Genomic DNA, 15,078 nt, shown 5'->3' with positions numbered 1-15,078 from the left:
GTACTACAACAGGTTCACAGAAGAAGTTTCTTCCTATGGTTGATAAATAACCAACAAAAACATAAAAACGTCATATCACCTTTGTAAACACTTCCAAATGTAACCACGGTTTAAGCGCTTCATCCAAAATAATTCGTCTTTGGGAAAATAAAGAAGAAAACCCACTCCTAGCCATCAAAGGATTCTCCAAGAGAGCTTTACACCGATTAGAAGAAGGATTTAGAACATCAGATACAGATTACCTATGAAACAAGGGAATCACATCTGAAACTTCAGTCATCACAAATGTATGCTGTTCACCTACTGACACAAAATGGCAGTTTTCAAGCGCTGCACTCAACAAAAGAGATTTTCAAGATTTCCAAATAAAAAACCAAATCATCCAAAAAACCCACATCATCATTTCCATAAGGACTTTCAGCCATACTTAACATGATATTGAGAAACCACATCTTCCACCCAGCCCTCCAAGACGCATTTACAAGAACAGACTTAATCTAACGTTGACGTGAATGTGTTCAAGAACCCTTTACGATGAGCTGGACAACGCTATTATCGAGACCAGACTCATCCCTGCAAGAAGTGGAAAGGTGGAGACACAGGCGTGCAGGTTTCTCTAGGACCCAAGGTGTTTGCGGCGCCAGAAGCAGTTCTCTTACCATGGACTTGGTGAACGGCCTCGCCAAGGTAAACAGCAGCGTGTACACCCACCAGCCGCGATGGATGTTGGAGTACATCATATTCCCAGGATGAACTGCATTCGAGGTGACCCCGCGTGGGGAGAGGCGTCGGTGCAGCTCGTTGGAGAAGAGAATGTTGCAGAGCTTGGACCTGTTGTAAGCCAGCATGGCCCAGTAGTCGCTTTTGGATGGAGAGAGGCGACTGAAGTCCAGTTTTCCCAAAGAATCGTTAATATCTGTAAATCTTAAAAACAGAAAATATGATATGGAATGACCAAGTTCTGACGTTCCATATAGTTTTTATTTTTATTTATTTATGTATTTTACTTTTTGAGACGCAGTCTCCCACTGTTGCCAGGCTGGAGTGCAGTGGCGCGATCTCAGCTCACGGCAACCTCCGCCTCCTGGGTACAAGCAATTCTCCTGCCTCAGCCTCCCAAATAGCTGGGACTATAGGTGTACACCACCACGCCCAGCTAATTTTTGTATTTTTAGTAGAGACGAGGTTTGACCTCGTTGGCCAGGATGGTCTTGATCTCTTGACCTCATGATCTGCCCTCCTTGGCCTCCCAAAGTGCTGGGATTACAAGCATGAGCCTCAGCACGGGGCCAGCTTTTTTTTATTAGAAATCTGAGGGAGGATGGGTGGGGTGGCTCACACCTGTAATCCTGGCACTTTGGGATGCTGAGAAGGGTAGATCACCTGAGGTCATGAGTTTGAGACCAGCCTGGCCAACATGGCAAAACGCCTTCTCTACTAAAAATACAAAAATCAGTCAGGTGTGGTGGCATGCCTGTAATCCCAGCTATACGGGATGCTGGGGCAGAAGTTGCTGGAACCCGGGATGCTGAGGTTGCACTGAGCCGTGATCGCGCCACTGCACTCCAGCCTGGGTGACAGAATTAGGCTCCGTCTCAAAAAAAAAAAAAAGGAATCTGAGGAAACTCTGTAGAGATGACTACAAACTCAGTCTTGCATCATCAAAACAAAGCCTCCCCTCAAGATTGACAATGGTGATTTAACAATATCAACACAGGTCACGTCCGGTGCCTCATGGTTGCAATCCCAGCACTTTAGGAAGCTGAGGAGAGGGGATTGTTTGAACATGGGAGTTCAAGAGCAGTCTAGGCAACATAGGGAGTCACCATCTCTACAAAAAATAAGCAATTAGTTGGGTATGGTGGGACGTGCCTGTGGTCACAGCTACTTGGGAGGGTTGGCGGCAAGGATCGCCTCAGCCTGGGTGGTCGAAGTTGCAGTGAGCTATGATTGTGCCACTAAACTCCAGCCTGGGCAACAGAAACCCCCCATCTCTAAAAATAAGAATTAAAATTTAAAAATTAAAAAAAAAAAGCATTGCCTCTAAAGACAGATTTCAATAAAGACCCACACCCATAAATGGAGCAGTCTTAACACGCTGAACTCCCTCCCCGCCCTCTAACATATATTTTTAAAAACCTTCAACAGGAAGTTCAAAGATAATTAAATTAAATGGAAAAGCATCTTAAATAAAGGGCCGCTGCTTTTAGAAACAGAAAGATATCACATTCCTAACCTTTGACGGGGCTTTCCTGGATTATCTTAGCTAATGCTTGAGTCCTATATATTCTCATTTGAGCATCCAAGAAAATATAGATGAGTCTTGCTGCCTCCAAGACCCTTTTCCAGATTAAAAATTAATGATTATAAAGGGGTTATAACCTTGGTGAGGTGCCATCAATAGTCTTATACGTTTAAAAGATAAATGTAAACAAAGCCAAGATGAGCTCTGGCACAGTCTAATGTTTTTAAGTATACCCAGGGCATGGATGTACACAAATCAAAGTAACTAGTTGATGTTTTATAATTGGGTCTGACGGAGTCGTTAAACACCAGCTGTCTGTTTCTTTCCCTTTGTCTCTCTTTCTCTTAAATAACAACAGTGTGACTGCCCTTAAAACACAGATCACACCAAACAAAAGGAATTTTCTAAATGGTCTTATCTTAGTCAAAGTAACCCTCATATTCTGCTTCTCTAAGTTCATTCTGGGCGCAGGGTCATAAGGAAGCATTATGGGAAACTTCTAGAAAACCGCTATGGAAAACAAAAAGGAAAAGGTAAAACGAAAATTATGGAATATCGTTTTAGATGACTAAAAACTCAGTCTTGCATCATCAAAACAAAGCCTCCCCTCAAGATTGACAATGGTGATTTAACAGTATCAACACAGGTCACGTCCGGTGCCTCATGGTTGCAATCCCAGCACTTTAGGAAGCTGAGGAGAGGGGATTGTTTGAACATGGGAGTTCAAGAGCAGTCTAGGCAACATAGGGAGTCACCATCTCTACAAAAAATAAGCAATTAGTTGGGTATGGTGGGACGTGCCTGTGGTCACAGCTACTTGGGAGGGTTGGCGGGGAGGATTGCCTCAGCCTGGGTGGTCGAGACAATCTACCTGTCGTTCCTTAGCATCAGCAGCTCCGGTTGGGCTAAGACCAAGAAAAGCATCGGAAAGGCAGATGAAATTCATATTTTCATGGAAATTAAATATCCCTTCCACAGGACTCAGTCGGTGACACCCAATTTCTAGTGTTAAATGACACTGCTTCTCTAAAGTCATCAACAAATCTGATGGCGAGAAACATCATCAAGGATACAGAAATGAGACCTTGAAATGAACTGTCGGCTGCCTGTTTTCAGGTACCCAAAACACAGAAGAGCCTGACTTCCAAGCGTAATTGTCTAAGGTAGTGGAACTTAGCAGGAATTCTGAAAATGTATGAGGGCCTTTTTCTGCTTGTCACATGATGGCTGGTGATGGCAGCAGGGATGGCAGACGCCCTGCAATGCAGATGAAGTCTTGCTCAATAAAGAATGACCCCCCACCCCGGACACTCATGCAGATGAAAAGCCTGTGGATAATTATCTAAGCCTAGAAATCTCCACTGAATTTCCACGTGGGTAGTGCAACAAATACATACATGAAGAATGAATGAATACACTTTCAGAATGTGTGTGATTCTTGGAGGGTGAGTGATATGGTTTGCTGTGTCCCTACCCAAATCTCAGTATGAATTGTAATAAGCCTCATGTGTCCAGGACAGGGCCAGGTGGGGATAACTGAATCATGGGGGCAGTTCCCTATACTGTTCTTGTGAAAGTGAGTAAGTCTCATGAGATATCATGGTTTCTTTCTTCTTTTTTTTTGAGACGGAGTTTCACTCTTGTTGCCCAGGCTGGAATGCAATGGCACAATCTTGGCTCATGGTAACCTCTGCCTTCCGGTGTCAAGGGATTCTCCTGCCTCAGTCTCCCCAGTAGCTGGGATTACAGGCATGTGCCACCATGACCGGCTAATTTTGTATTTTTTGTAGATACGGGGTTTCTCCATGTTGGTCAGGCTGGTCTCTAATTCCCAATCTCTGGTGATCTGCCCGCCCCAGCCTTTCAAAGTGCTGGGGTTACAGGTGTGAGTCACCGTGCCCAGCCAGCTGATGGTTTTATAAATGGGAGATCCCCTGAACAAGCTATCTTCCTGCTGACACAAAAGAAATCCCTTTGCGCTTCCTTCATCTTCCACCATGTTTGGGAGGTCTCCCCAGCCATGTGCAACTGTGAGTCCATTAAACCTCTTTCCTTTATAAATTACCCAGTCTCAGGTGTGTCTTTATTAGCAGTGGGAGAACAGACTACTACAGTGAAGCATCACTCAGTGTTGGTGGTACTGGAGTCCACAACACCACACACCTGGCAACGGTGTGCATTTTCTGAGGGTGCACTCAAGGTGATTATCCATGGACACTGCATTTCATCTTTCCTGTAGCCCGACTTGAGCATTTACATGTTGCGACACATGCTATTTTCTTTCACAGTTATTTTTATTTTGCATTACAGTAAAGCTATATGGAATTAAATATATATTTGTGCATGTAATTCCCAAACTTTATTTCAACATAATAATGAGGTATTATAGAAGAGTTGTCACACCAAGGGGCTGCTGAGTTGAGAATCCAATAATCCAAGTTATGGGACATGACTTGAAAACTCTACCTACATGGCATAGAAAAAGGGACAAAAATTTAGAGAACATCTAATAGGTATGGAATAAATATAGCACCAACCATTCCCATTCTTCACTCATCTTTTATCAACTGCGGCCAGAAACCCTTCTTGGTGTATTTGTTTAGCCTGACCCAGTTCAGGGACTACTTCTTTCAGAAATCTCTGTGTAATGAACTCTTCCACAGTTGGATGTCACAGCAAGTTTTTTAGATGGAAGTCAGGGACAGAATGAAAGAAGCCATGCAAGGGAGGTAAAAATCCACGTCTCCATGGACAGTAAGTATCCACTCTTCAGGACCAAGGCCATGACCCCATTCCCAGTGTTCAGTGACACTGATGACCTTCCAAGATCAGTCAAAATGCTGGTCGTGCCATCTTTCTGTTCTGTCTGTACATCGTTCCTCTGTCGTCACCATACCAGATCGTAAGTCGATTTTCACCTGGTTCCAACTAGATTGTGAATTCTTAGAAAGCAGACTGTAAGGCTTTTTTTTTTTTTTTTGGCTTTACTTTTTTCGAGCTGAAGTCTCACTTTTGTCGCCCAGGCTGGAGTGTAGGTGTGCCATCTCAGCTCACTGCAACCTCCGCCTTCCGAGTTCAAGTGATTCTCCTGACTCAACCTCCCACGTAGTTGGGATTACAGGCGGCCGCCGGCATGCCTGACTAATTTTTGCATTTTTAATAGAGACGGGGTTTCACCATGTTAGCCAGGCTGCTCTTGAACTCCTGACCTCAGGCAATCCACCTGCCTCGGTCTCCCAAGGTGCTAAGATTACAGGCATGAGCCACCGCGCTGGTCCTGAATGTAAGATCCTTGAACGTTCCTTAGTCCAGTGCCTGACACACAGCAAGGACTCAAAACATAAACAGAGAACTGAAGGTTGGTCATGGTTTGGAATTCCAAAGCAAAGACCAAACCCTTAATAAAAAAACAAAGGAACGCAAATCCCGTGATGAGAATCTGACAGTTTCCCTTATTTCAACTCTTGCTCTAAAGGTAAAACTTACAACTAGGTTCAACTCTTCTATGTTTTTCATTAATATTTACATGTGGAACTTCCTAATGTTGCAGGATTTTGGTTTTTGGTTATCTATTTTTTGTTTTAGAGACAGGGTCTTGCTTTGCTGCCCATGCTAATTCTCAACTCCTGCCTCAGCTTCCTGAGTAGCTGCTATTACAGGTACGCACCATCATACACAGTGATTTTCTACAGTTTAGAGTAAGTTCCCTGCTTTTTTTTTTTTTTTTTTTTTTTTTTTGACAGAGTCTCTCTCGGTCACCCACGTGCAGTGGACGCAATCTCAGCTCAGTGCAACCTCCACCTCCCCAGTTCAAGCAACCTCCCTGCCTCAGCCTCCAGAGTAGCTGGGATTACAGGCGCGTGTCCATGCCCGGCAAATTTTTGGATTTTTAGTACAGATGGGGTTTCACCACGTTAGCCAGGATGGTCTTGATCTCCTGATCTGCCCCGCCTCGGCCTCCCAAAGTGCTGGGACTCCAGGCGTGAGCCACGGGGCCCGGCTCTCTGTTTAGCTTTTTAAGGATAACACAGAAGTAACCCATGAACAGGGAACACTGATTAAATTAAACTTCTAACAGGAAAAAGTCTTTTCTTCTTGATCTCTAATCTAGAAACAAGACAAAAAAAAAAAAAATCCCACACTGAGAAATTAGACAGAACCAGGATGAAGGACAGTTTCAAGATGGAGAAGTACCAGCTATGCAGCTGGCACTCCGTCAGCAAACAGCCCTTTGCTGTAAGGCTGACCCCAGATTTTCTTCCCACTGTCTTCTGGGCAGAAGCTCTACTTTTACTGTCTGATTAGCTAGCAGTGACAGTCCTCCAGGAAGTGGCAATGGTAGGCCAGCTTCTGCTCTCTCTGAGCCAAGAAAGGCTTCCTGGAAAACGAGTGTGTTCACCTCTCAGTTCCAAAGGGAGTAAAATAACTCTTCAGAGGCTGCTGACTCTATTTTCAAGTTGAAAAACTGACAAAGCCAAACAATTATGTCTTAATAGAATTCTCCCTTACTAGTACATTACAAGTTTATCATCTGCTTAGTCAGTGGAGGTTAACACTTGCTTTGTAGGGGGACCCCCGTCATCTTTTACTTCTATATATACCGAGGGGGTGTGCTTTTTGGGGCTTTGGTTTTTTTGAGACAGGGTTTTGCTCTGTCACCCAGGCTGGGGCACATTGCTACAGTGTCTTCTCACTGCAGTCTCCGTCTCCCAGGTTAAAGCAATCCTCCCTCCTCAGCCTCCCAAATAGCGGGGATTACAGGCGTGCAGCACCACACCTGGCTAATTTTTGTAGTTTTAATAGGCATGGGGTTTTGCCATGCTGGTCAGGCTGATCTCGAACTCCTGAGTTCAAGTGATCAGCCCACCTCAGCTTCCCAAAGTACTGACATTATAGGCGTGAGCCACCATGCCTGGCCTATAATGCATTTTTTTAACTGATAATTTTTGAAATTTATTTTAGAGACACTGTCTCACTCTGTAACCCAGGCTGGAGTGCAGTGGCACGATCAAAGCTTACCGCAACCTCAAACTCCTGGCCTGGGTTCAAGCCATTCTCCCATCTCAGGCTCTTCGTAGCTGGGATTATAGGCAGGTACCACCAAGCCCAATTTTATTGAGGATTTCTTTAAACTCCCACGTAAAATAATTAGGCTGCATTCTATCTAAACAAAGGCTCAGAAACTTGTGTGTGTGTGTGTGTGTGTGTGTGAGATGATGTGATTTTGTGGAGGGGTGGGCTATTTGGCACTCAATCCAGCTGTAGCCAATAAGGGTTATTCAAACAACACTCTGCTCTTTGCTTTCTACTTTAATTGTTATTTGAAATTTTTTCACAGCAAGGAAATCAAATTCTCATTTCACTATGATGTATTTTAGGTATGCAAAAACTCCATTCACTTGCTTAGATTCCAGATAAGTAACTAAAACTCAGTGAAGACACAGGAAGGCTAATAAATATTTTGCCTTGGGGCAGTCTAATCTAATATTTTCTGCAAACATATGAGTTTATTTTTTCCCCTAACAGGGGGTCTTGACTCCAACGAAGAGATTCTGCCAAGGTTTATGGAGGTAATTAGATATCAACACTTATATTTTACAAAACGGTTTAGGGCCCTGGGTTCTTCAGTAGTGAGCAAATGTTTCACGTAATGCCTGTGCACCAAGTCACCATGCTCACTCACAGGAACCAAGGGATGCAATGCAAAGGTAATATACAAGCCAGCCTGGGGGAATTCCCATTCTGTTAAAACATCCATAAATAATGTGCAAACAGGTCGGGTGCGGTGGCTCACGCCTGTAATACCAGCACTTTGAGAAGCCGAGGTGAGTGGATCACAAGGTCAGGAGATGCAGATCATCCTGGCCAACATGGTGAAACCTTGTCTCTACTAAAAATACAAAAATTAGCTGGGCATGATGGCAAGCGCCTGTAGGCCCAGCTACTCAGGAGGCTGAGGCAGGAGAAATGCTCGAACCAGGAGGAGAAGTTTGCAGTGGTCTGAGATCGCACCACTGCAATCCAGCCTGGAGAAAGAGCAAGACTTCATCTCAAAATAATAATAATAATGTGCAAAGAACAATTGGAAAGCAGAAAACCAGTGCCAGTCATCAAGCAGGAATAATCCTGACAGCACATTTCAGGAAGGCCTCCCTATAAACAAACACAGATCTAATTCAAGAGCCCGAGACCCATCCTTTCAAATTAATCTTTTAAATGAAACTAAGATTCGGATCTCCAGGATAGGCATGAATTACGCTGTAGTTAAGGAGAGAACAAAGACGTCACACAAAATACCATGTGAGATACAGATTTACAAAGGAGAGTGAGCAGCTGACAACTCGACATAATCTCCCGTTAAATACCAGCTCATTTAAACATATCCCGTGGTGCCCTCCACATCTGGTGGATGACTGGGGCTGGCAGATTTATTTCTGGAGCGCTCTCTGCTGCCTACCCCCACAGAAGCCTCCCTCGCCCCTTAACAGGGCCACTCGACTATTTTTTCACAAACCTGGTATGATTTGCCAAGATAAGGCTGTCCAGATTTTGTTACCACCTAATTACTAGATGTTTCATGTCTTTTAACAGGGGGGAGGATTATTACTGGCATTTTCCTTTCATTCAACCATCATAAATTTAAAATGGCACAAGTAAATCTATCTGCAGTGTGTCACTTATACCATAAGCCCCTGTGTTTGGGAGTGATAAAGGGTTCAAGCTAACCCTTGGCTGGTCTCTCTCTTCCAAGTCCCAGGGGTTACATTTTATGGAAGTATGATTAAAAAAATAAGCTTCATTCTGGGTCACTAAAACATTTCAGGACTTAAGACGGAAAAGAAGGAGAAAAAAATAGAACCCTTACACATTTTTTTTTCTAGCTAGTCTGCTGAGTGCAAGCTCCCACCACCCCCACCCCCCTCCAAAACACACACCAAGAAAATGTGAGCGAGAAATCTCCCTAACATGGATTAAATCTAGCTTCACCCAGCAAGTCCTTTGTCTTTTCAGAATGTTTCTCTTTAAACAAATAATTGTTTATCCAACTCTAGAAACAAATATGCTGAAAATACGATGAAATTTTCCAACGCCTTTTTCGGTCAATTGAATATTCTCCTAATGGTAATAGGAAAAAAGTGCCATCTGATGTTTTAATTGAAATTTTAACCAAAAGAGGCATGGCCAGATTTCTAATATGCTCCAACTACAGTACTTCCCTTTCTACAATTACACAGCTAATGTCTGCATTGAATTCCCTAATTTCTCATTATAAAACAATTGGATTTCATCTCGCAGCCTTTAATTGCATTGTTTCTCCTGCTAGAATAACTGCTCATTCTTCTTGGTAAGATGTTGAAGTGGTTGAATTACAAATCAATAAAGGTCGTGCCATTCAGATTTCATCAATTATTATTCCATCTCTAAGCAAAATCAATGAGGAGCGTGAAGTATAGTTGTAGAAGCAGCCCCCCACAATCAAACAAATAGATACACAAAAGAAGACCTGGAAAAATTAAGCCAGCCAGGTGGAGTCCAGCCACATGTCTCAGAGTAGGACTAATGAAAATTATTTTCAGAAGGAGAGCCTTGGGGGGATTATTAGCTGGTGTGAGAAAGGGGAGAGGTGAAAAAATACGCGATTCAAACCCACCGATGGGACTCTGAGGAGACCACAATGACACGGGCAGGAGCCGAGCGGCACAGGACATCCTGCAGGAGCTGGACAAGGTAGAAGTGACCCAGATGATTCACCTGGAAGATGGTCTCCAGGCCGTCTTTTGTGAGACTCCAGCTGACAGCAAAGGCTGCTGCATTGCACACAAGCACATGGAGAGGCCTGAAAAATAAAATATTCCATGTTATGTGGACATAAACACTACCACCAAGGACAATCGATGCTCCTTCAGGAACGACCAATTCTTTTCTTTCTTTTGAGACGGGGTTTCACCATGTTGGCCAGTGTAGTCTTGAACTCCTGACCTCAGGTGATCTGCCCACCTCGGCCTCCCAAAGTGCTGGGATAACAGGCATGAGGCCTGGAATGACGAATTCTTTTTCCGTGTTCAAGATTCCAACCATTGGAAAATGGGATACCCTACAATGTCACGTGGCTTTGAGTGGGCAAGTGTCCTCAGTTGCTGGGGATGAGAGGCTTCTTAGGATATGGTACTTTCCATGTGAAAACCAGGACAGTGGCAGGCAATCCAGGAAGAGATATCACCCTAGTTGGAACTCAGGTTCAACCACCTGATTAACTCTTCCTAAATTCATCCAAGTCTCACCTTCTTTGTCTATAAATCAAAATAGCCCTTAAAATAGTTACGAGTAACAAAGGAGAAATCAGACTGTCAAAAAGGCTGACACGGGGCCAGGCACTGTGGCTCGCACCTGTGAACCCAGCACTCTGGGAAGCAGAGGCAGGTGGATCACTTGAGGTCAGCAGTTTGAGACGAGCCTGACTGACATGGTGAAACCTCATCTCTACTAAAATACAAAAAAATTAGCCGGGCATGGTGGTGTATGCCTGTAATCCCAGCTACTCAGGAGGCTGAGGCAGGAGAATCACTTGAACCCGGCAGGCAGAGGCTGCAGTGAGCCGAGATCGTGCCACTGCACTCCAGCCGAGGCAACACAGCAAGACTCTGTCTTAAAAAGAAAAAAAGGCTGAAACAAGACCCAGGACTTGGTAGGTGTTAAGCAAACACAGCAAGTGGGAAATGTTCTGTCTAAATGGAGGGGCACATATTGTTTTAATGGTATAGAATTCGTTGTATAGATCAGATAAAATGAACATTTTATAAGGACGCCTAGGGATAGGAAAAGTGGAAGCCTGTTATAATATTCCCTCTTATTCTGTCTATATTGATTTATTTATTTTTGGATAAGACCTTGCTCTGTCGTCCAGGCCGGAATCCAGTGGTGTAGTCATAGCTCCCTGCAGTCTCAAACTCCCAGGCTCAGACCATCCTTCCACCTTGGCCTCCCAATTAACTGGGACTACAGGGTACATCACCGTGCCTGGCTAATTTATTCCTTACTTTTTATTTTTGTAGAGACGGGCTCTCCCATGTCGCCCAGGTTAGTTTTGAATTCCTGGGCTCAAGCAATCCTCCAGCCCAGACCTCAGAAACATAATCAAATTTTTAACAATAAAAGTAAACCTTTCATTCGAATCAAAAACCTTAATTCTCAGAAAGTAATTGTATTTGTGAAAAAATCATCCTAACGTACTAATAAGAGCTGTACAACAAAGTATATTCAAGGCTATCCACGGTGTTTGTGATAAAATAAAGCAGTAAATTAGAAGTAAACTAAATATACAATTGAGAGATTATTACATGAAGTAGAATATATCCATACAACAGAACACTATGCAGCCATTAAAATCATAAATCTACTGACCTTGTAAAATCCTTACGTTATAAAATAAAATTTAATATGTTTTATGATCAGACATAGACACACAGAAACAGAGATAGAGAGAGACAGAGAGAGATGGAAAAGTTATGAAGGATATATAAAATTAAGAGGCTGGGCACAGTGGCTCACCTCTGTAATTCCAGCACTTTGGGAGGCTGAGGCAGGATGATCACTTGAGCCCAGTATTCAAGACCAGCCTGAGCAACATGGCAAGACCCCATCTCAATAACAACAAGTTAACCAGGTGTGATGGTGTCCGCCTGTAGTCCCAGCTAGGTGGGAGGATGAGATAGGAGGATGACTCGAGCCAGCAGCTTGAGGCTGCATTGAGCTATGACCACACCACTGCATGCATCAGAGCAAGACTATCTCTCCAAATTTAAAAAAAAAAAAAAAAAAAAAAGACACTTTTCACATCACAGCCTAGAAGTTTCAAGCTTTTAAAAATACAAATATTGGCGTGCAATGAAAGGAAACAAAAATCTTTATAGAAATTAGAATATTCTGCTCTCTAAAAAAGTAAAACAAAAGTGACAAATATCAGCAATCCTACAGAGGCCTTATATTCTTATTATTTAAAGAGTTGTTACAAATCAATGAGACAAACACGTGTCTTCGAAGAGTCTAACAGAAATAGTGACAGAGAGTAGAAATTTTCTAAAGCTAGATTACAAGTAACCAGTGCAATAATTAACAAGTCCAACTACAGTAGTAGTAAATATTAAACTATTTTCTATCAAATCAGCATATTTATTCATACTATTATATTTGTATTGTCTTGTATAAAGTTGGCACCCTTAATATTGAAAATGCATATCATGAGAATTGAAAGATTCATACTATTTCACCAAGTAATCCTGTTTCCAAGCAGGAAAGGATGTATGTAGCAGGGGCAGGAGAAATGGTGTAGTTAATACCATTAGGGAAAAGTATTTTATCATTGATAATGTTTAGAATTGCCAGTACATGATGACTATAAAAAGCAGATCAATTTTTAGCCAGCTTGATTGTTATTTTTCCATTCTATACGAAATGCTTCCCCATTCCGCCTGCACCTGGGGCAGACCATTCCTACAGCTACCTCCCATCCTTTTGAGATGCCACTCCTCTACAGTGGGTTCAATGGTAGGAATCTATGAGTTGGATGGTACCTCCCACTCCACTGCTTCTATAGTGGGTGGAACGGTAGAAATCAGCTAATGTGACCTTATTTGGAAAAAGGCTCTTTGCGAGTGTGATTAAGTCGCACATCTTGAAATGAGGTCATCTTGGATTATCATGGGCCTTAAATCCCGTGACACAACTATCCTTACAAAAGAGGAGAAGGGGAGAAGGAACACCCGCAGAGAAGGAGATGGAAAGACAGAGGCAGAGATTAGAATGACCTATATACAAACCAAGAAATTCCAAGGACCACTGGCAGTCACTAGAAGCCAGAAGGAAGGCATGGAAGAGATGCTCCTTGGAGCCTCCAGAAGGAGCCAATGCTGCAGACCACTTGATTTCAGATGTTTGGTCTCTAAAACTCTAAGAGACTAAAATTCTGTTGTTTCAAGCCACTTGATCTATGCTAATTTGTTATAATAGCTTTAGAAAACTAATCTAAGTAGCTGGGCACAGTGGCGCATGGCTGTAATCCCAGCTACTCGGGAGGCTGAGGCAGGAGAATCGTCTGAACCTGGAAGGCGGAGGTTGCGGTGATCCAAGATCACACCATTACACTCCAGCCCGACCAGCAAGAGCAAAACTCCATCTCAAAAAATAATAATAATAACTTCCAAGATTCTTTCCTAAAAAAAACCTTCAAAATTCATATAAAAGTTTATGCACAAGAATGCATAATACATCAACTAAAATTATAAAACTGTACATGAACTAGAAGCAACCTAATATCCAGCAACAGAGGAGCAGATAATTAATTAAGCCAGAGATTCCCAAACTTTCTCAATTTAATTAAAAAAGCAGGAAACTAAATTTCATATGTGTGGTTCATACCCCATCCTCCCCAAAAAGATTTCTAGATATATAATCAGGATTACTTTCTTCTTTTATCCTTTCTATTTTTTAAGATATTTTCCATCTTTTCTATAATAAGCATAAAATAGAGAACTTTACTGAAACTTAATTCATATACCATAAAATTTACTTGCGCAAATAGTACAACCGAATGGTTTTAGTAAACACAGAACTGTACAATCAAAACTACATTCTAATTTTATAGCAGTTTCATAACTCAAAAAAAAAATACATTAGCGATCACTAGCCACCCTCTACCCACCTATACTCTCATCCCCCAAACACCATTAATCGACTTGCTGTCATATAGATTTGCCTATTCTGAACATTTTATGTACTAAATGGAACCATACAATACATAGTCTTATGTGACTGGCTTCTGTCACTTGGCATAACGTTTGCAAGGATCATCTATGTTGTAGCAAATATCAGTACTTAGTTTCTTTTTAATAGGAAAATAATCTTCCATTATATGAATATACCACACTTTGTTTATCCATTCACTACTGACGGATATTTGGACTGTTTCCACTTATTGGCTATTAGAAATATCACTACTATATGCAATCACTTGTAAGATGCTGTGGAAATATATGTTTTCATTTCTCTTGAGGATATATCTAAGAGTGGGATTGCTGGGTCATATGGTAGCTCAATGTTTACCTTTTTGAAGAATGGCCAAACTGTTTCCCAATGTGGCTGTACAACTTGACATTTCCACCAGGAATGTGTTCGAACCCCACATCGTCGTTATTTGTTATCTGACTTTTTAATTTTAGCCATCCTAGTGAGAAGTGGCATCTCATTGTGGCTTTCATTTGCATTTCCCTAATGACTAATGATGTTAAATATCTTATGTATTCAGTGGCAATTTGTGTATCTGATTTGGAGGAATATCTATTTAGATTTTATGCTCATTTTTTAACTGAGTTACTTTTTATTACTGAGTTATAAAAGTTCTTTATTCTAGATAGAAATCCCTTATGAGATATTTAATTTGTAAGTATGTCCCCCATTCTGTAGGTTATCTGTATACTTTCTTGATGGTATGTATCATTTGCAGCAAAAACACTTTTCATTCTGGATGAGACCCAATTGTTTGCCTTTTTGTCACTTATGCTATTGGGGCTTTACCTAAGAAACCATTGTCTAAGCCAACACCGCAAAAATATACTGAATGTTTTCTTCTAAGAGGTGTGTAGTTCTCTGAGTCATTTTTTTTGCTTTTTTCTGTATAGTTTATGTGTAATCTAACCTCATGCTTTTGCATGTGGATATCCAGTTGTTCTAGCATAATCCGTTGAAAAGACTATTTTGAATTGTCTTGGTATCCTTGCTGAAAATCAATTTACCATATTCATAGATTCATTTCTGGACTCTCAAGTCTATTTTATGAT

General features: G+C 41.9%; 1 protein-coding gene across 2 annotated transcripts in view; it reads right to left on the bottom strand.

Annotated features, from left to right (window-relative positions):
• WWOX (WW domain containing oxidoreductase) overlaps nt 1-15,078 on the bottom strand; it is a 1,135,448-nt gene that overhangs the window by 787,586 nt on the left and 332,784 nt on the right. The window contains exons 7-8 of one of the 2 annotated variants that reach the window (XM_032283875.1): nt 9,897-10,082; nt 660-924 (exon numbers count right to left, since the gene is read on the bottom strand). In XM_032283875.1, the coding sequence (XP_032139766.1) occupies nt 660-924; nt 9,897-10,082 (451 nt within the window). Of the gene's footprint in view, nt 1-659; nt 925-4,581; nt 4,712-9,896; nt 10,083-15,078 lie in introns of those variants that run through there. The other variant, XM_032283876.1, reaches the window with a different exon arrangement.

Source organism: Sapajus apella, unplaced genomic scaffold (assembly GCF_009761245.1).
Source record: "Sapajus apella isolate SASKATOON/1434 unplaced genomic scaffold, GSC_monkey_1.0 scaffold15, whole genome shotgun sequence".
NCBI lineage: Eukaryota > Metazoa > Chordata > Mammalia > Primates > Cebidae > Sapajus > Sapajus apella.
Note: the sequence above shows the minus strand (reverse complement) of the source record. Positions and strands in the feature narration are given on the sequence as shown.